This window comes from Diadema antillarum, unplaced genomic scaffold (assembly GCF_040938485.1).
Source record: "Diadema antillarum isolate AM-2024a unplaced genomic scaffold, OU_Dant_1.0 seq00001661_RagTag, whole genome shotgun sequence".
Classification (NCBI taxonomy): Eukaryota; Metazoa; Echinodermata; class Echinoidea; order Diadematoida; family Diadematidae; genus Diadema; species Diadema antillarum.
Window position 1 is genome coordinate 245662 of NW_027272361.1, and position 23520 is coordinate 269181.

The 23520-nt window shown below is 37.6% G+C and overlaps 1 protein-coding gene across 1 annotated transcript in view; it reads right to left on the reverse strand.

Moving 5' to 3' along the window:
* Nucleotides 1-266: 266 nt before the first annotated feature.
* The window catches only part of LOC139711490 (uncharacterized), a 35936-nt gene continuing 12682 nt past the window's right edge, over nucleotides 267-23520 (reverse strand). The window contains exon 7 of the mRNA XM_071623368.1: nucleotides 267-407. Coding sequence (XP_071479469.1) covers nucleotides 267-407 — 141 coding nt within the window. The remainder of the gene's footprint in view (nucleotides 408-23520) is intronic.

Below are 23520 nucleotides of genomic sequence, written 5' to 3' on the forward strand. Positions count from 1 at the left end.
AATAATCTTTCATCGTCACTTTTAAAAAGGAAGAACATATTGATTTTCCTGGTTTTTCCTTGTGCTTCGGGTTTGTTGGGAAAATTTGGACTTGAGGATTGCCTGAAGTAAGACTAAGAGATAGAAAGTGCAGTAGCACTTAGGACGGCGGTCACTCTCGAAAACAGCTGAAAGGTTCGCAAGATAGAAGCTTAACACTGACCAATCGGAAATAGCCTATTCGACCCATCACTGGAGGCCATTTAATGACAAGTGGTCAGCAACGGTCAATCCGAGAAGACGATGGCGTTAATGAGTTGGAAGTCACAGCATTGGGAAGGGGCGCATTCCTGTGCCAACAGGGGTGCAGATTGGCTGGAGAGGGGGTTAGGGAGTGGGTATGGGGAGGGGTCAAAGGACAGGTGCGGCTGGCAAATGAGAAGAAGGGAGGGGCTTATAGTTAAAGACTGCGATGTGATGGATTGAATGAAGACTTTGAAGAGGGGGACAGACTCTATAGGCTTGGTACAAAATTGGGATGCGGGAGGGGAGCTGGATTGAATCAATGAGGTACATTGTTCAAGAGATGATGCAGTAGAAGAAATATCAATGGTAATTGTAAACGTTTAGATGTTTCCCCACCCACACCATATTCCTGTCCTGTTTGTCAGTTGGTGAGAAAGTCACATAAAACGTTAATATAACTAATTTACCCCCACCCAACACACACACACACACACACGCACACACACACACACACACACACACACACACACACACACACACACACAAGGTCCAATGTCGACTAGAGAAAAATGATGGCTTGGCATGGTGTACATCCAAAGCCATTTTTAAAACATATTCCAAATTTGAAAGTCTCTTCAATGTTATGATACACTCATCTGCGATTCCATAGGCTCTTGATGTCAATTAATTTCCCGTTGATCTAAAAATGACGTAAGGTCCGTTGATCCAATCATCATGTCCCACGCATTATTCCGAATGTTCGTTATTCCAAATGTCCGTTAATCCGAAAATAGAATGAAATGAAAGAAACCTTTGGAATAACAAACTTCTTTTTTTCATTTCGTATTAATGAACCTTCGGAATACGAACCTTAGTTTATTTAAAGAATAAAGAACCTTCGGAATAACGAAATTAATTTCATTTTCGGATTAACGAGTCTTTAGATAACGGAATTTCGGAATAACGAATCCCATTCCATTTTAGGAACAACGATCCTTCACGATGACGAACCTTCGGAATAACGAACTATGACCCACATAGTTACCGCAGTCTGAACAGTGTTACGCCATGCACGTGATTTTGAATGGAATATAGTAATATATGAAGGCTAGAATCCCGCACAGAGTGTCAGAGAGATACATTATGACTAATACTTTAAAGAGAGGGAAATATTGGGCAAATTGGCGGGGAAGGATAAAGTCTGAGTGTCAAAAGTTCACGGGCAATTCGGGTCAAGGTAATTAATTTGTGTCTACCTCCGACCGTATCACTTCCCCTGCGCCTGTTGTGGTGCTTCGAGTCATTGTGGTTATCTGGATTTTATTTTTGTTTTTACTTTTTTTCCCTAATGACATCGGAGGCAATATTCTCCCTTTCTCCTGTTGTCTGACCGTTTAACTGCCAAAACTTTTGTGTTTTCCAAAAATCTTTCTATGCAGATTGATGATTAGACTCATTGATTAGACTCATTGTCTGCCTCTTTTCCATTTCTAAAATAATGTCTTTGCCTTGTTCCTGTAATCTTTTCTTGGCACAATTTACAAGATGTGATATCATATTTTGATCTAACGTCGACACTCCTGACCAACTGATTATTCCAACCTCTCCTGTGATTGTCTTGTTTATTATTTTATTTTGTAGTGGTGTGGTTACGTGTAGACGCTCAGGTATATATCTGCTTTTATTGCAGGCTGCCATCCTGATCAAGCAATATGTTCAAGATGGCAAGATCCTGCATTGTCCACTTTAATTCATTTCAAATTCTTATTTTACTTCTTCTTTTTCTTCTGTCCCTTACAAATTAGTACAAAGGGGAAAATTAACGTGTCGATATATCATGCTTAATGCAATTAAAAGATGAAGATCAATGTATTATATTTCAAATCGTGCGTCAAAGCCGGTACATGCTTTTTGTTGTAATATGCACCCAATTAAAAAAAAATGCATTGTTTCCGACATAGAGTCTTGTACGTTCTGCAACCTTTTTTTTTTGTTTTGTTTTGTTTTTGTTTTCCTCATTGCTAATAAACCAAATGTCAATAACTATCGGCTCTTCATAACCTGCTTTAAAAACGGTGATATCATTTTGGAGTGACAAAACCGTAAAAACCAAAGCACGGCATTCAGGTAGCAATTGACGCATACACTTGAGTGAGTCACACGTCATGCAAATCTGAGTTTACTGTCACGCCAACAAGGCGATCAGATTCATTTAAAAGGAAAGAAAGCATAAATCCTTGACTTTATACTGCGTCACTCGAACCTCTCATCTTAGACCTAACAATATTGTCTGAATTAAATTAATTCTGTGACGTCTTGCATTTCAACTGTACATACCTTTGGCAGGATAACACAGTCTTCGCTGTCGTAAATTCATGGTATATCAAATTTTATGTTCAAGGAAACAGTAGGTAAACAAAATTTCGATCATGGCATTAAAATGTATTAAAAAGTATTAAAATGTATTTTTTTTTCACAGTTCATTATTAGGTAAACTGGTAATAATGCCAATTTTGCACATAGCCCTAGCATGTTTTATATCAAAATTATATTTGTGATTCATATCTTACAACCAATCTTTATGAGCTATATTCATTTTTCATTGTTTTAATCCTGTAACATCACTTTTCTGATAATATAACAAGATCACTGCAATTTTTTCAATGATTTTGTTATTTAGATGGAATTTGGTTTGAGGAATGTATGGCCCTCATAATTCTCTTGGTTGTTTGTGATCAATATTTTAAACATATTGTTTTAGTTTTGTAAATTACGCGTAAAGCTGATGTTTTGTATTAAATAGGATTTGTTAAGAGAACAATGCGACACGGCCGAGGTATATCAGCCATATTGACATTTCTATGTAGTTGATTTATTCATGTTATATAACGTTCATTGTAATTTTCATGGAAACAACTAACTGTGATAATGATAATGATAATGATAATAATAATAATGATGATAATGATAATAATAATAACAATAATAATAACAATAATAATGATAACAATGATAATGATAATGAATGATATGATTGAGTGATATGAATTGAGCTTGTATTATTCTAAATTGCCAGTGGAAGCAAAGGTTCTATGAACTACAACCATACATCAATAGAGATGAAGCTGAATCTGAATCTGAATCTGAATAGAATAGAATTTGATAATCTTGATGTATGAAAATTTGACCCATGACCATAGCAAATACTCCTTTATCACTATCTATCCTTAAAAAAAATATATAAGTAGCAAAATCTGGAGTTATTCATCCATGCGTCCATAACGGTAGTTGAACAAGCCATATTGCAAGAATTTTATGGGTCAGTTAGCTCAACAACATCCTACCCTCCGGGAAAACTAAGGATGTACAGATTTTTCCGGAATCCTAGAGCAATGACCCATCCAAACATTGACTTTGTGTGTATACAAGGCGCGAGCATTGGTAAATGAAGGTGTAATCACCTACATGAAGTCTGTAAGTGTTATAGGGAGTGTATAGTGGCTGTATTTAATGTCAGGCGCGTGCTATTATTGTCAAAATAGTGGCCATTCTCTATAATTTAAATTCGTAGTCATCATTTCCCACATGTCAATAAAAATTTTTCCCTGCATTCTACTATTGCCAGCTGCCATCAACTTCTAGCATTGTCACTACTTCTATTACTGCTCCTGAAATTAAAACTACATAAAGGCTAGCGATAATACCGTATGTCAAAAAAACAAACAAACCACGGGACCCTCCGCAATGATAACTTTAAAATAGTGAATCAATCTAAATACAACTTCAGGGTATGAAACTATATAACTTATTACCCATGTCTTGCAGAAAACCCCATCCGATTTGCTTCAGTGGTCAAAGAGAAATGATGATTTTTGTAGAGCATGTCAGGAACCCCTTCCCTCCGAGTTCCGTCCATTGTGTTCACACATTAATATGCAGTTCCAAGAGCATCCAAGTGCTAAACTTGAAGAATCACATCCACAACATGCTTCACAACGATTCACATTTCTCTGTGATCACATAACCAAATTGAATGGGGTTTTCTGCGAAATATAGGTAAGATGTTACATTTTTAGACCCTGAAATAGCGTTCAGACGATTTAATCATATAGGAAGTTATCAATGCAAAAATCCGATTGTAATTTTTTTGGGACATACTGTATAGTGAGAACGATATTGCCAATATTACCGTGTCAGATGTATAATGATACAATATAATAGTAGTCGTATAGGAATGGAAATAACAGTTCTGACTGGTTTGGAGGTTAAAGTTATGTATACTATACACACTGATAAGAAAAATAGGTTCAACTTTGCATCTTTACTAGTGTTACATTGGGAGCACCTTTACGGGTGCAACTTTGCACCTTTCAGACCAGAAAGATGCAAAGTTGCACCTTAAAATGTGCTCCCATCGTGGCACTGGTCAGAAAGGTACAAATTTGAACCTATTCTTCCTATAGAGTGTATAGTATACATAACTTTTACCCCCAAACCAGTCAGAACTGTTATTTTCATTCCAATGCTACATTATTGTAGCGTTACATCTGACACGTTAATACTGGCAATATTACCGCTTGTACATGAACAAATAATGGCTATTTTTTACCAGCACTGAACTGCTTAGTGTCACTGCTATTCCACAGCTTAATACTTCAATTGACGTATATAGCCCCAGTTATATTGATAACATTGAGGAATCGTTTTTATAAAAACTCTAGTGATACGAGTGATTTAACTAACTTCCTCATACTGTTATCAGCATAATATCAGACCATAACTCTACAGCATTCAGTATCATTTGTCATCATCTGTGCTTTTTCACTTCTATTCAGATATCTATTTCCTACTTCAAGATAGTATGATCTTATAATTACTTAATGGCCTATGAAACTGAACCCATGTATGCTATTCAGGAAAAGGAGAAAAATGTGTTTGGTTAACCAGTTGTTTTGATAGGTAATTGAAGGACCTACTTCTATACCAATATATTTTCGAGATATCATTTTACGCTGCTACTGTTAAACTATTGAGACCTCTCAACTTTTGCTTTCAGATTTAGCGTATGGGCTCACAACATGTCGTATCATGTTGCCTGAATACAAAGAGTATAAAAATCATCTCTTTGTGAACAGTTATACTTTTAAGAGTAATTTAAGAGTTTATGGTTTCTACGTGGCACTCTCGAATTAAAAATTTTTTAAAGACAAAATCTTTGTTTCTTTCGTTTATGTCTGCTTTTCATTTCAGGAATCAAAATAACTGCATTAAGTTCTGAAAGGCAATATTAATGTTCGTATGCCTAGAATCATAATTTATCTGTATCATCAGTTGTGAGGTAGTTTGGCTTAAAGTTTGGGTTCATGAATTCCTAATATCTTTCATTACATTGTGCGTCTAATTGCATTACCCAGCAACACAATGTCGCCTTTGTTATACATTCATTTCACTGCACAGATGTGTTTAATGTTATTCTTTTACAGCAATATAGACGAAACACAACGCGTAATGGAGTAAAGAGAATAATAAATCGACAGATGACTAAGAACAACATAGAATTGACTTTCACTCAAAGGAGACAATGGCGGCCACGTCATGTGATCCCATTAAAACATTAGGGATCTTCATTTGCACCTGTTACGTGAATAAACACTCGTATGCTTGTAGTCCAACATCTTGCGTCGCCTGAGCTCGAGATCGGTTAACGGTAAATAAACATGATTCGATTTTCCCCGTGCGTAGATTGTAGGTGAGTCACTAGAAATTCTAGAGGAGTATTGTTGTTTCTCATCCACCAAGGAGTAGCTATAATGCTAGGTTCGTCTTGTTGTTTTGCCAAAGAAAAGGAGTGATTATGTTTGCCGCTGAGGTCATTACAACAATGAGAGCCTCATGAAATAGAGATACCGCGTTGAAATACACGAGTTCATCATCACCCATCTAAATAAGCACTGATATCGCATTGCAAGCTTTCCCTCAGCGCCCTTTGTGTATTAGCTCGTAGAAAATAATGTACTTCCTTGTCTTTGCGGAGCTTTGTAACTTGGGTATATTTCAACTCTTGAGTTTAATATATTATTAGTGACAATGATATGAAACAGTTACAAGTAATAACATTTGTTTAAAATGCAGAAGACCGTGCGTATCATTTCATGATCATGATATAAACACCAGCGATTTCTTTCAACGAAAATCATTAGGTCCTATAGTTCCACGCCCCCCCCCCCCCAAAAAAAAAAAACCAACAAACAAACAAACAAACAAAAACAAAGTCAATACATAATTATATATTTATCATGTGCAACAGGATTTTTTTTTTTTTCGTTTCTGGCAGCTTTTATATTTCAATAGAAATCCACATATCAAAAGAACATAGGTAGAGAATTTTGGCTATTTTCACTAGCTCTGCTATAACCTTTAAGTCTAAAAAGTACGTTTTTTGGAGGGGAAAGCGGAAAGGAAACGAGTTGCCAAATGCTTGGATCTATCGACAGGCCGCCAGTTGGGAAATCATTGGGATATCAGATGTTTTCGTCAAAACGCATGAAAGAATGTTTCCTAATATAAAAAGACGCAGTCATCCCTTCCCAAATTAGACGAACGGTATCCATGCATTACCCGCAAAGCCGTATTCATGGTATTCATTCGCTTCAATTCCTTGACTGTCGTTTTGAACGATAAAAGGAAAGGATGCAATGTAATGTTTAAAAAAAAATTGTACAAGCAAACTCCTGTCGAGTGCTGAATCCAATTGCCATTGTAGTAGCCAAGATGAGAATTTTTTTTTTTTGCGATCCATTTTCCATCAGACACTGTCAACGAGACTTGAATTAGAATAAAATTCATTTCAAGCTTTTTTCAGCATTCTTATATGAATTGAGATCCATCCATGTGGAAGTCAGAATCATTAAAACCGATTAGTTCTTGTCTGTTATATTTTTATTTTTTATCGTATCTACATAGTATTACTCTCAAAAGTGGCCATTATTGATGGCTAAGGAAATATGGAAGCGAGGTACCAGGCTCGTTCATTGTAAACCATGATATGCAGTGAGATACAAGTCAGAATGATTAATCTTTAATTAATTGACCGATTCAGTAAGCACTTTGCCAAATGATGCCAGGAAGACATGTACCTCGAAATACATAATTATTCACACGACTACGTCAGTTCCTTGTGTGTGTCTGTATGTCTGTATGTTACGAGTAAGATTAGAGGTTCCCGCTTTTGTAATTTTCTTTGTAAATTTGTGTGTATATCTGTATATTTGTACAAGTGGACAAATAAATAAAATCAGATCATGAATACACGCCTCTTATAGCTGTTCATTCTCATCATGATGGGTTCCATATAAACGTTGAATTATAAAAAGATAACTTAGTATGTACAGAACTGGACAAGTACAGGTCCTACAGTACTGATAAATGGAAAAGATAGGCGTAAAACATTACTTTTTGTTAAGTACGTGATAGTCGTTATTGATGTTAATTTTTTCATCCTTTCTTATAATAGTTTTTTTTTTCTCATGAATTGGTTTTACAACAGGATTCTGCAGAGGTAAAGGAAACTACAATTTGTTTATCTGCCTTTGCTCAATTAGAGTAGCTTGCGAATATTTAGGAGCTGTCAACAGTTCAGATGTAGCAAAATCAACACCACACAAAGAGGGGGTTGGGAATATATTTACATATATATATATATTTTTTTTTTTGGGGGGGGGGGTTATGTCTACCAGTTTTCGATCGTCAAGAATCTAAAACTGTGCAGCGATTTGATAAATCTTTAGGACACTTTCGCGTAGTTATTCTTTTTTTCTTTTCTTTTTTGCGCGCGCGATATTTTCTATAAAATATTACAGTCGCCACGAAGATGCACAGCGGTACAGGTGCACATCCTATAATCGAGATAATCCCAACGAGCAAGGAAGGAAGCAGCATTCACATTGCTGTTTAACCCTAACAAGGGGTCTTCTGGCTTCCTTTGGGGCAGGTGAAGGGGGTAACGAAAGATACTGGGTGGGTCTTTTGGCTGGTCTTCTGTCATCCCCGCACCCCTCCACCACCTGCTTCAAACGTGGCCTACTTTTTCCCCCCTCCCCCGCCAATCTCCCTCCTCTCCTCCCGTCGCGCTCCCATCGCCTCACGGCTCTGTCCGCACCTCCAGACAGCATGCATTCCGTACTCTGCCATCCGATACTTCCTTGCCCCTTTCCCCCCGAACCAGCCCGATGAGCTCATCAAGCGGTAGGGGGTTGAGCGGAGCACAAAATAACAGACTACTTACATCGTTCCGATCCATCCATTTCGATGTTTTTTATTCTCAAATGGAACGAAATGATTAAGCACTTATTGCGGTCGACTGGGATACTCAGAGGATAACTTTTCATCAAACCTGTCCCTTTCTTACCCTCCCCCTTCTCTTTCTCTTACCCCTTGTTTTGGTGTCACGGGGACCTTAATTCACTCCAAAGACTCTAAATTACTCCTCAATCTCTTTCAAAACCATCATATCAAAGTGCGTGTTCTGTATACTGTGAGCTACGAGGTGAAGTAGATTCTGTAGTCTGGACCTCATCCAATCTGTCAATCTGCAACAAAGGGTGTTGCTAGGTTTGTGATGGTATGTATGACTGCACACTTATTTCTGTTATTCCTCACCTACATCTCAACCATGTAACCTTTATAATGATGGCGATGGTTATAGTAGTACAGTAGTGTAGTAGTAGTAGTAGTAGTAGTAGTAGTAGTAGTAGTAGTAGTAGTAGTAGTAGTAGGAGTAAAAGTAGTAGAAGTAGTAGTAGTAGTAGTAGTAGTAGTAGTAGTAACAGCAGCAGCAGCAGTGGTAGTACGTAGTAGTAGCAGCAGCAGCAGCAGCAGCAGCAGCAGTAGTAGTAGTAGTAGTTATAGTAATAGTAGTAGTAGTAGTAGTAGTAGTAGTAGTAGTAGTAGTTATAGTGGTGGTGGTGGAGGTGGTGGTAGCAGTAGTAGTTAGTAGCATGGGTAGTAGTAGCAGTAGTCCTAGTAGAATTATTGATATCACAGCATAAGAGTTGTTGAAGTATTGATAATATCAAGGACAACAACAACAACAACAAAAACACAGTCGAAGGAGACGTCATAACAGCAGAAGCATTCGTTATTTCCCAATGGTAAATTTTTTTAGCAATGATGGGGTAAAGGTTAGTGGTCATCATTAGGCATGGCCCGAACTCTCATTTTTTTTTTTTAATCATCATCGTTCATTGTCTTTGCCGTCACCAACACGTTATTAACTCATCACAACCCTATCTCAATTGCATGAGTTTATACACATACCGTATCCTCTGACTTCGCGCGTTCCCGCGAACAAATAAAACAAATTTCGAACGCTGTTAGTAACAATAGAAATGAAATAATATAGCTACGACAATCATGTATTCATCGACAAGGTTATCTGCTAGAGGGTTCTTGCAAGGAGGGGGAGTAATTGAGGAGTTTATTTACCCGAACAATCATACTCAAAGATCCCTTTCTCTCCCAGCCCCCAATCCCGCCTGTGTTTCTGTAGAAGTGAAAGTTGCCTGTAGCGATCTTGGCATCTGATGATGTTCAAAGAGCTGGCTTCGAATACTAATGAATCAAGTTATGTCGAGGATGGATAGAGCAGGGAGGTGAGCTTGATGAGGAATGAAGTAATCTGTTCTGAGCGATCTGCCACCAGTCTCGAAGACTTAACTTAAAAACCATTCGGTGTGTGATTAATTTATGATGATCAATATTCCTAAATTGTGCAGGATGCCGTCCACTTATTATTGTGTCAAATAGCTAGGAAGGAGAAGACTTGAGTGAAAAAAAAAAGGAAATTGGCTTTGTTGACAAATCTACCAAAAGATCGTTCAGAAACGAGTTTTGTGGAATCGAACAAAAGTTGGGGAGCGACCTAGCTCCTGTTTTTGCCTGATAAAGCGATTCATTCAACGTCAATTGATATCATGAATGATGATGATGATGATGATGATGATGATGATGATGATGGTGGTGGTGGTGGTGGTGATGATGATGATGATGGTGGTGGTGGTGATGGTGATGGTGATGGTGGTGATGGTGATGGTGATGTTGATGATGTAGATTATGATTATGATAATGCTGATGATAATGGTGGTGATGATGATAACAATGAGGATAATGAATATAAATAAATATATATATATATAACAATAATGAGCATAATGATAAAAACAATGATTAATTCTGTGGATGAGATGAAGTTTACGTGTACGCAATGAGAATATACCACGGACAATTTTTGATGGTGAAATCTAACAAAGATTGAGAAACTTTGAACGTAACAGCAAGGATTGGCTTAAAGGGATAACAAATAAAAATGGATGCGATTGTGACGTCGCTGTCACATGACCTCCATGGTTCCTTCCAGACTCGCATTAAAAAGTGTGTCCTTTAATATCATCAAGCAGCTTCTTCATATCTCATGGACTTCCGCTCAAAATTTATCTTTCCAACTTATTAGGTGATACGCTATCAGCGTATCACCTATTGTGATTGTCAAAATCTCTCTTTATTAGGTGATACGCTTTTAGCGTATCACCTATTGTGTTTGTCAAAATCTTCCTTTCTTTCTTTTTATTCTTCTTTCTTTCTGGCACATTTTGTGTCGTGAATATCTCAACATTGACATGACGGAATAACATGACATTTTCAGTCAACATGTCTCATGACAATATCTAGCCACAATAAGGTTTTCATGACAGTAACATATCTATGACGTCATCTAGGCGCCATTTTGTGATTTTCGGACCATGTTACATGATCGATCATAACTTCATAACTAAAGGTCATTTCTGTATCATTTTCGTTGGACATAAAGTTCAGGTCACGCTCTATCTTACATTTTAATGCTAATTACCTAGGACATCATTACGCGCGCATTAGCGCGCGTCAAAGTTTTTAAATGCTTAAAACGACTTCCCAATGGGAAATCTCGAAGTTTCAGACAATTTTAAGCGTTCCGCGCGTTCGCGTCCGTCCGCGCATTTCCGCGCGCAGTGCGCGTAAGCAACATGAAAATGCACATTTTTTGACAGATTTGGATTCCTGATACATTAAGTAACAATATCCATTGATTTCCGATCAATTTCGACCTATAACAAAGGAATGCGCTGGCGTCAAAGTTGAAATTTCGTGTGCGCGTCTATGTGGAAATATAGCGAAAAACATGTCTTTGTTTATTTCGCCATAGCTCTTTAAAACGTCAGGTGACCCTATGTTTTTATTGCATATTACAAAAGCATATGAATTGAAAATAACGTTTCAAGTATCAATATTTCCATAAATACATTATGACGTCATCATATCATCATCTGAAATCAAAAAAGTGGAATTAATTTTTTTGAGGTACTGTTTCTGACATTCATTTGCTCGTATCTCTGTTGTTTAAGCTCAATATTATCCCAAATTCAGATATGTTGTACTTTGAACATTTGCCTTTTAAGTCCAAGTCATGGTTTTGAAATTTGATGACGTCATCATACCTTAAATTGTGATTAAAGGTAAAGAGTCAAAATCAGACAAGTTTACGTGTTATGTCTATGGGAGGTGATTTTTTTTAAAACCATGCATTGACTTGACAACGTTTAAGCACCTTTATCTCAGCTGATTTTGCTTCATTTCCTCTGAAACTTAAGTATGTTGTAGCTAGGACAATCAGCTGGAGTAATCGTGTATTTTATTTTTTCAAATCTCCTCATTAGGTTGATAACTTTGCAGTTTAAAACTGAAAATGAGAATGGAATGTGGACGAAACGATTCCTGATTCATCTTTCACATATATAAGCTTACGTACCTCATACTTACTCGTCGAGACTTATGGCCGAGAGGTAAAGGCGACGTCTCGGACACGTGAGGCTGTACACGTGCGGGTTCGAGCCCCATAAAAGCACGAACCAAATTACGTACGTCTTTTACTTTTTTTTCTTCAATGGAGCATTTCACTTTCGCCCATGTAGAAATCACGTTCGCATGTAAACGCTCATACACGCACACACACGCACGCACAGTATCCCTTTGTTTGTTGGAGACCACATTGCTTCGAGTGCTGCAAAATTTTGCAGGCTGGGTTTGTCAAACTGATCATAGTATATGTTCCATGTTGTACTTTGAACTTATTGTCTTATTGTCTTAGTAATTGTCTTATTGTGGCTAAATCGGTTAGCGCACGGCACATTTGTGATTACTCATCCGAGACTTCGAAGTTCGAGTCCCATAGGACAAAGTCGGGTTTTTTTTAACCTTTTTTTTTTTTAGTGCAACTCACTCCCATGTCATTTATCTTCTTACATGGATTTCATCAAGTATACACACCCCACGAACCCTAGTAGACACAATCGGAGCCCGGAGGTATCGGAGGTTAGTGTTTCGATTGCTCATAGGAATTTTTTGATATCGCCAAATTGCAATTCAACGACTAGCTAGCTGAACATGGATACTCGAGCAGAGCTCTGAGTAGTTATAGCGCCATCTCGAGTAAACTTTGGGATGTTACTGTATTTTTTTACTTTGTCATTCACATCCAAACGCGTGAACAGGCATCTATAAAGGATACATGTACTATAAATTGCTCCGGGACTGTTGTCAAATGACCCTAAAAATGATATTGAAACACACACACGCATACACACAAAAAGTCATGAATCTGATGTACACTTGTTGATCTAGGGCCAGTTGCATAAAACTTACCGTTCAATTTCAATGGTAACTACCGTTAAAAGTAGGCATCACAGCCAATCAGCATCAAGGATTACAAAATTTACCGCTAATTTGAAGACTTACCGCTAGAAAGGAGCGGTAAGTCCAGCGGTAAGGGTTTTATGCAACAGGGCCCTCGTGTGCCAATTCCATAAGAAATTCAATGTAAGGAAATGAGGAGAAATAGCCGGATTCTATTTGTACGCAATGAAAGCTACGATTTAATGTACAGTGTATCTTGCACGTTGGTTGCTTTTCTGACATTAAGTTGGTTTTTAAGTTCGATAGGAAATGAGTTTTAAATAACAATAAAAGTATATTGTATACATTTTTGAGGTTTTTTTTTTCTTAACACTTCGTAACACAAAATTCAGTATCTCAGTTTTCATCTCAGTGATTTATATCGAGATTGAAATACGGATATAGAATTTGTCATATTGAACATAATCTATTTCTCTGTGATATTCTAATTTCAAAACGTTTTGAACTTAAATGAAACGTCGCTGTTCTGAATTTTGAATATATTGTACATGAGACGTATTACGTTTGTTTATAGCAGATGACTTCAAAATATCCCAAAAGTTGCATGTCTGCGGATTTTTCGCTAGTTCCTCTACAAAAAATAAATATAATTATTGTAATATACATAATTTATGTTGTAGATGAGAAAACAGACATTTGTGCTGTAATGTAATTAAAGTTCAAGCAGATGTGTCTTTATCACGGTAAAAAATTGTGATATTCAAGGAGAGGAAATGAAGAGGAAGCTGATTATGTCATATTTTTCGAGTCATTTTTTTATTCTTATTGGAGTGAAATCTATATATCGCTGTGAGAAATCATTTGTCAAGTACGCACACCCACACACACACTTACACACCTCAATATGATACTGAATATTGTGTTGAGGACACAATATAGTTATCAGGGTTACAGGACTCTCCATGTGTGTTGCTTACATGTACACCAAGACTAGAAGAGGGTGTGATTTGTTTATGACTTACAAAGTGAAAGTAAATCTGAATGCGCTATTTTTCAAAGAAATCTTATACACACCTGTATGATGTGGTTAGCAGAAATGCAAAGAAATCAACATTCCTGCACTCTCCATGAAATGTTTCCACTGTTCGTTTTATCGTAAAATGTAAGGAATCCTGCATGTCTTCAGCAAACAAAAAATTGTAAATATTACAATGACTAGTAGGGTTTTGACATGCTTAAAAATGAGTTTTCTAATATTTGCCACCACTCACTTGACAAAAGACAAACATCATATCCAGGTTGTAAGAGAATTACAGTAAATTTAATAGATCACATATTTCACGTTATACAGACATACAATTTGTTTTAAAGTTACAAAATGCATTTGCATTTTAAAACATAGTCCACTAACATCAAGGAGTCATGCTATTCTTTTACCAAGAAAAAAAAAACATGAGAAGGGTACTGCATGGAGACAGTGACTTGATACACAGTTAACATAACAAACTAGTCAATTTTTTAGCTCCCTCTCTATGCCTTTGTTTTAAAGAGTACACAACATACTAAAGGATGTTGCAGTTTATTCATAAACAAGAAGCATTTGAATTCAGTGCATTTAGACTTAATCAGAAAAAAGTATGCAATGTTGTATTTGCAACCAACATACCAATCTTAACATGTTTAGGTATTTACGCACCTTGCCATAACAGCATGTAAACATAGAGTTAAAACAATATCTTAATTTGGAGTTTTCAAATTACATACTGTGTCCATTTTATGTAAAATACAATCAGGAGAGTAGTAACATCTGACAGTAAATGCATATCTAAACTGAGATCTTAAGAGATTATAAATACAGTTGAGAAAATAAATATTGATATATGTACAGAACACTACTTTGTGTTGGGTTCTGATCAATGTAGAACTAGAAATTTACTCTCTTCAATTAAGAATGTCACTGTTTGTCAGCTGTTGTTTTCAAAGCCCAAAGATTGCACAAATCTGCTCAAAAATAGTTGAACGATACAGTACAATTAAAGCGACAGTTGAGATTCCATTTCAGTCACAAGTAGCTTCCATAATGTCGTGATTACTAGTATACACTGTATACCAAGTGGTCTTATCTATTGGATTTGTGAGTAAATTCTAAGTTTATGACACAGCTTTGTGTTCCAAAGGCATACCTTGACAATGATGTATAGCTTCTGATTGGTTGAAAAAAAAGGCCCAGATTTGTGATTGATATTCACATTAAAGGGAACCCAAACCCAAAGAGCAATGTGGATTGAGTGAAAGCAGCAACATTAGTAGAACACATCAGTGAAAGTTTAAATAAACAAGACAAATGATGCAAAACTTGTGTGAATTTTTACACTTTTGGTGTTGGAACTGCTGGATGAGAAGACTACTAGAAGTTATGACATATTTGCGGAAAATATAAAGAAAATAAGACAACAATTCCACATAAATTCACTTTTCTGGCATAATGAAAGAGTACTTGACTAACTGCTTTCAGAAAGCAGGGGGAATAATTGCTACCCTTAACATACACTATACTATATGTCAATATCAAGTCGATGAAATGTGTAGATTCCATGACAAATTATTTTTTGTGGAATTCTCTTTATATTTTCTTCATATTGTTGTCCACACATGATACATAACCTCGAGTATAATCACCTTATTCAGCGGTTCCAACACCAAAACCTTAAAAATTCATAACTTTTCCATTGTTTGTCCTATCTTCGTCAAACTTTCATCGATGTGTTCTACTATTGTTGCTGCCTTCATGCAATTCACATTTCTCTTTGGATTTGGGTTTCCTTTAAGGCAAAGCTTTGCATTTTCTCTACAATCTTGCTCATTACATGCCCAGCTTAACAAAAATATATAAAACATTACATCTGGATGTAGCTTTGTAACACGGAATGTTAATCCATAGCATGCCTACGATGGGGCATCAAAATAAAGTAGCACAGACGGAGTTTAGTGGAGTGTCTGAAGAGTTACAAAGCTGTTACTAAGACACTACATAGTGTGACATTAACAACAATGATCAAACTTTCACACCTGCATAATATAGTGATCACATGTGCCATAAATCAATTCAAATGCTCAAAATTGAGGACCTTAGCTCAATACACAATATTACTGTATTATTTTGTTCTTAACAGAAAATAATGTTCTCATGATATTGCATTGTTCCATATTGGATATGTCATGGTTGTCAAAATTCAAGTCAAATGTTAAAAAACTGAGTCAATTCACAATATCTTTGTATTCTTATTTGAAATGTGATGTTGCCATGCCAACACAAAATACAAGATTGAAGAAAAGTCATGAGTATGACATTAGCAGTCACAGGTGTGACAAATTTTCAATCTATAGCACAATTATAATACGTCAAATGTAAAGTTGAGTATTCAAAAAGTGAGGTAAACCATGAGTGCTATCTTTGTATAATCTCAACAAAAACAATATTACTATGGCAATGTATTGTTTGCAACAATGACAATCAAGTTATTACATACAGTGTATTCACATTATTTTGGTCATATGTGCCATATAATATGTATTTCAGTCATATGCGCCATACAATATGTATTTCACATCAAATTCTGAATAACTGAGTGTTAGCTCAATCTAGAACATTTTGTACACATGAGACACTGCAATCCTGTTAAAATAAGGACAATTATAACAGACAAATATTCCAGTCGTAACACGGTAAAAGTTCAGACTGCAACATTATCCACTTATATTTTTTAACTGGTTATTTGTTCTCCTATAATGAAATTTCTGAAATATAAAGAAAGAAACTGTCAGTTCCAAAGACTTTGTCATAATGGGAGTCCACTGTTCATGTAAATAAAGCAATAAAATAATGACATGGAACTGACTGACTTGTTTAAACACACTCATATGGCACTTCGTTGCACAGTTGTTGTTTTTTTTTATATATCATTGCAAAAGAAATAGATGTAAAATTGTACTCTTATCTAAAGATATGTACAATATGAAATAACCATTCAGTGTTGGATGAGAAGGATGAGTGGGTACAGAACAGGTTACACAGTGTGAGAAGATAAGTAGTTGCCTTTAATACAGGTACAGGACAGAGCATGACAGATGAACTAGCAAACAGCTGATCACTTCACTCTGGTGAAAGACAGTATGATAAAATTGTGACAAAAAAAGTACCTGATCTGAGTACAGTTGATGAAATACAGTGGATTTTTTTAATTTTTTTTATAATAATCAGATGATTGCTGATTAGAGCTGGCATACAGAAGATCTAGATAACTTTGATGTGCAATAGCATGCTACAGGAGACAAAGCTTTTGGCAAGCTTTTGAGAAGAGGTGTAAATAGTACTTTCTACATGTATTTAGCAGAATTTGGTACCTGGTCCAAGCCAGATGGAAGATAAAGGTCACATGGTTTCAGCACAAGTTGCAAACAGTATATTATTGTACTTAGGGTTAGCTCAGCACAGACATTAAAATATCGCAGAATATTCAGTTTACCGAGGCAAATGAATTGCACACAGTGTTAGGAAAAGATTCAAACAGCATAATGCTGTAATACATGTATCTAGTCCCAGCCAGGAACATGATGAAGATAACACAGTCTATAACAAGTGTTGCAAACAGCCCACTACAATGTACTTGTACTTTACTGGTCTTTGGCTCAGTACACGTGACAAAACACAGCAGAATATCTGGTCCCAGCCAGGCTGATGATGAAGCTAACATAGTCTCTAACAGGCACTGCAAACAGCATGCTGCTTTACTGGTTGTTGGCTCACCACATTGTACAGGTCACAAAACATGGCAGAATACCTAATCACAACTAGGGACATGACAAAGTTGACAGAGTATATAACAAGAGCTGCAAACTGCACACTGCTTTACTGTTGGTTGGCTTAGCACAGATGACAAAACATGGCAGAATACATGGTCCCAACCAGGCTGACAATGGAGCTAGCATAGTCTTTATCACAAGCTGTAAACAGGGTTCTGCTTTACTGTTGGTTGGCTTAGCACAGATGACAAAATATGGCAGAATACCTGGTCCCAGCCAGGCTGACAATGGAGCTAGCACAGTCTTTATCACAAGCTGTAAACAGGGTTCTGCTTTACTGTTGGTTGGCTTAGCACAGATGAGAAAACATGGCAGAATACCTGGTCCCAACCAGGCTGACAATGGAGCTAGCAGAGTCTTTATCACAAGCTGTAAACAGGGTTCTGCTTTACTGTTGGTTGGCTTAGCACAGATGACAAAATATGGCAGAATACCTGGTCCCAACCAGGCTGACAATGGAGCTAGCACAGTCTTTATCACAAGCTGTAAACAGGGTTCTGCTTTACTGTTGGTTGGCTCAGCACAGATGACAAAACATGGCAGAATACCTGGTCCCAGCCAGGCTGACAATGAAGCTAGCATAGTCTTTATCACAAGCTGTAAACAGGGTTCTGCTTTACTGTTGGTTGGCTTAGCACAGATGACAAAACATGGCAGAATACCTTGTCCCAGCCAGGCTGACAATGGAGCTAGCACAGTCTTTATCACAAGCTGTAAACAGGGTTCTGCTTTACTGTTGGTTGGCTTAGCACAGATGAGAAAACATGGCAGAATACCTGGTCCCAACCAGGCTGACAATGGAGCTAGCATAGTCTTTATCACAAGCTGTAAACAGGGTTCTGCTTTACTGTTGGTTGGCTTAGCACAGATGACAAAATATGGCAGAATACCTGGTCCCAACCAGGCTGACAATGGAGCTACCACAGTCTTTATCACAAGCTGTAAACAGGGTTCTGCTTTACTGTTGGTTGGCTCAGCACAGATGACAAAACATGGTAGAATACCTGGTCCCAGCCAGGCTGACGATGAAGCTAGCATAGTCTTTATCACAAGCTGTAAACAGGGTTCTGCTTTACTGTTGGTTGGCTTAGCACAGATGACAAAACATGGCAGAATACCTGGTCCCAGCCAGGCTGACGATGAAGCTAGCATAGTCTTTATCACAAGCTGTAAACAGGGTTCTGCTTTACTGTTGGTTGGCTCAGCACAGATGACAAAACATGGCAGAATACCTGGTCCCAACCAGCCTGACAATGGAGCTAGCATAGTCTTTATCACAAGCTGTAAACAGGGTTCTGCTTTACTGTTGGTTGGCTTAGTACAGATGACAAAATATGGCAGAATACCTGGTCCCAGCCAAGCTGAGAATGGAGCTATACCGTACCACAGTCTTTATCACAAGCTGTAAACAGGGTTCTGCTTTACTGTTGGTTGGCTCAGCACAGATGACAAAATATGGCAGAATACCTGGTCCCAGCCAGGCTGACGATGAAGCTAGCATAGTCTTTATCACAAGCTGTAAACAGGGTTCTACTTTACTGTTGGTTGGCTCAGCACAGATGACAAAACATGGCAAAATACCTGGTCCCAACCAGGCTGACAATGGAGCTAGCATAGTCTTTATCACAAGCTGTAAACACGGTTCTGCTTTACTGTTGGTTGGCTTAGCATAGATGACAAAACATGGCAGAATACCTGGTCCCAGCCAGGCTGACGATGAAGCTAGCACAGTCTTTATCACAAGCTGTAAACAGGGTTCTGCTTTACTGTTGGTTGGCTCAGCACAGATGACAAAACATGGCAGAATACCTGGTCCCAACCAGCCTGACAATGGAGCTAGCATAGTCTTTATCACAAGCTGTAAACAGGGTTCTGCTTTACTGTTGGTTGGCTTAGTACAGATGACAAAATATGGCAGAATACCTGGTCCCAGCCAAGCTGAGAATGGAGCTATACCGTACCACAGTCTTTATCACAAGCTGTAAACAGGGTTCTGCTTTACTGTTGGTTGGCTCAGCACAGATGACAAAATATGGCAGAATACCTGGTCCCAGCCAGGCTGACGATGAAGCTAGCATAGTCTTTATCACAAGCTGTAAACAGGGTTCTACTTTACTGTTGGTTGGCTCAGCACAGATGACAAAACATGGCAGAATACCTGGTCCCAACCAGGCTGACAATGGAGCTAGCATAGTCTTTATCACAAGCTGTAAACACGGTTCTGCTTTACTGTTGGTTGGCTTAGCATAGATGACAAAACATGGCAGAATACCTGGTCCCAGCCAGGCTGACAATGAAGCTAGCACAGTCTTTATCACAAGCTGTAAACAGGGTTCTGCTTTACTGTTGGTTGGCTTCTAAGCACAGATGACAAAACATGGCAGAATATCTGGTCCCAACCGGGCTGACAATGAAGCTACCACAGTCTTTATCACAAGCTGTAAACAGGGTTCTGATTTACTGTTTGTTGGCTCAGCACAGATGATAAAACATGGCAGAATATCTGGCCCCAACCAGGCTGACAATGGAGCTACCACAGTCTTTATCACAAGCTGTAAACAGGGTTCTGCTTTACTGTTGGTTGGCTTAACACAGATGACAAAACATGGCAGAATACATGGTCCCAACCAGGCTGACGATGAAGCTAGCATAGTCTTTATCACAAGCTGTAAACAGGGTTCTACTTTACTGTTGGTTGGCTCAGCACAGATGACAAAACATGGCAGAATACCTGGTCCCAACCAGGCTGACAATGGAGCTAGCATAGTCTTTATCACAAGCTGTAAACAGGGTTCTGCTTTACTGTAGTGTTGGTTGGCTTAGCATAGATGACAAAACATGGCAGAATAACTGGTCCCAGCCAGGCTGACAATGAAGCTAGCATAGTTTTTATCACAAGCTGTAAACAGGGTTCTGCTTTACTGTTGGTTGGCTTAGCACAGATGACAAAACACGGCAGAATACCTGGTCCCAACCGGGCTGACAATGAAGCTACCACAGTCTTTAACACAAGCTGTAAACAGGGTTCTGATTTACTGTTGGTTGGCTTACCACAGATGACAAAACATGGCAGAATATCTGGTCCCAACCGGGCTGACAATGAAGCTACCACAGTCTTTATCACAAGCTGTAAACAGGGTTCTGATTTACTGTTGGTTGGCTCAGCACAGATGACAAAACATGGGAGAATACCTGGCCCCAACCAGGCTGACAACGGAGCTATACCATAGTCTTTATCACAAGCTGTAAACAGGGTTCTGATTTACTGTTGGTTGGCTTAGCACAGATGACAAAACATGGCAGAATACCTGGTCCCAGCCAGGCAGATGATGAAGCTAGCACAGTCTTTATCATGAGCTGTGAACAGTACACTGCTTTACTGTTTTTTGGCTCAGCACAGATGACAAAACACTGCAGAATACCTGGTCACAACTAAGTACTGAGTAGATGATGAAGCTAGCACAGTCTTTATCACGAGCTGTAAACAGGCTAATGCTTTACTGGATTTGACTCAGCACAGGTGACAAAACATGGCAGAATGTCTGGTCACAACTAGGCAGATGATGAAGCTCACAGCCTTTAACACGAGCTGTACGTTACACAGATGACATAACTCAAGGCTGGAAGTTGCTGAATGTCATGGACCGTTGTGTTAACACTTGGTACAAATGCAATTCAGTGCTATCTTGAGTACTGTGTATTTTAATAAGAAAGACTTAAATTACATACATTGAAGGTAGCCACAACTCAAAAATGTACAATATCATATTCCCTTTCGTTTGAATATTCTAATTCTTTTAATTACTACCTTCAATAATTGAAGACCCCCCCCCCCCTCCGTAGTGTGAATACTATGTATATGTTCTGAATACCTTGCAGCTGTTTTTATTGAATACATTTGGATAGCTGATCTTCTCAAAGTGATATTTGTGACCGTGCACCTCAAAATGAACATAAAGTCACACACACTGACTTTGCGTGAGGACTGAAAATAAGTGAAATTGGTCAACCTACCCGAACTTCACTTTTTCGTATTTTCTGAAAGAGCACATCTTCTTTTACATAATGCCAAAATTTGGTATCATAAAATGGGCGGGAAAGTGGTTTTTTTTAGCAGTTTATCTCAACCATTTTGGGGAGAATAGTGTGATTAGGTGTGTCTTCAGAATCCCTTTTCATTTCTGAAAAACCTTATCCACAGTCTTCACTTTCAACTCTAATAACTTTTGAAAAGATAATGCTACTGCTTTGAAAGTTGGCATTAATCATGGACAGAATGTGTTAATGAGGCATGCTTAATTTCAGTTTAATCTGATAATCCCTTCGTTGTTATTACTCTGGTGGTTTACTTCTTGTTTTTTGTCCCATTCATCGCGCAGTCAGCACGGTTTGGTAAAGATTAAGCGTTTGAATAGACACTGTACAGTACTTCACAGCCTGTTTTCTCAGTTCACACTTTTCCTGAGTTTGTGCTTTCTTTCCAATATTAAGATAGGCTAGGAGAGTCCATTTGATTTGAGTTATACATCATTTTAAAGCTTAAAGTCTGCTCTTTCAGAATATGGTCTTAACTAAAAATTCATGTCTGGCGACTTTTTGTTTGTTTTGAGATGCAAGGTCACATTTAATACCTTATACTTGTAATTCAGAATCACTTGTATTGGTACATTTTTCAGTCATGAATAGATTAGGATAGATAATGATATAAATGAATTTGAATTTTATACCATCTATATGTAAATTGTGTGATGATAGAATACATTCCCCATCACAAACTTAAAACTAATCACATGTGTCTGATAAACATTTACATTAAGAACAAATCATTTGTATCAAAATGATAACCTTATAGCTTCATGGTAGCTGTAATAAGTCGGAATCACTTCTGTTTGCAATAACTCTAAACCTTTGCTGTAAACATGGTCAATCAAGGTGTCATTTTCAGTAGTAGAATGTGTGACATGTTGTTGGTAGCCACTCTGAGACATTAAACTTTTCACTTGAGAAGATTGTTTCATCAAGTTTTCATTGAAGTCACCCATTATGATACACTTTGTACCCACTTTATGCACTTCTTGCAACAATGTTTTTAGAGTTTCACAAAATTGTTTGAGATCGTATACAGGGGGACGATAAATTACTGCCACAACAACAGAGATGGGACTTGTAATCATAAATGCAATTACCTCCATATCTTCTATGTTGAAGTTCAATCTACTTGAAAATCTATTCCTGGAATAAACTGCAACACCACCATGTGCCTGACTTTTCAATAAAGCAGTCAAATTATTTTTATTTGAATATGACTGCTTCCTTGTCTGATGATATAACTTATAATTGTCTAAATGAAGATCAAAATCCTCATCTTGATCATTCAGCCATGTTTCAGTTAGGCAAATAATATCTGATCTCATAAACAAATTATTACATTGAAGATCATCAAAATGCTGTTTTAGCCCTTGTATGTTGTGTAGCATAATAGACATTTTAACATTTGCATGAGTAATTTTTTCCCTCTGTTGTATATATGTACTCATATTATCCAAACAATTCTTTATTTTGGGATCACAATGAATAAGTTTAGGATCGAAATGTTCAATATTTAGACCTGATAATGAAGTGACTCGACTGAGACCTACATAAGCTTGTCCAGATACAAATGTGTTTTTAAGAGAAACAACAGCTTCATTCACAGTCATGCCTTGTACT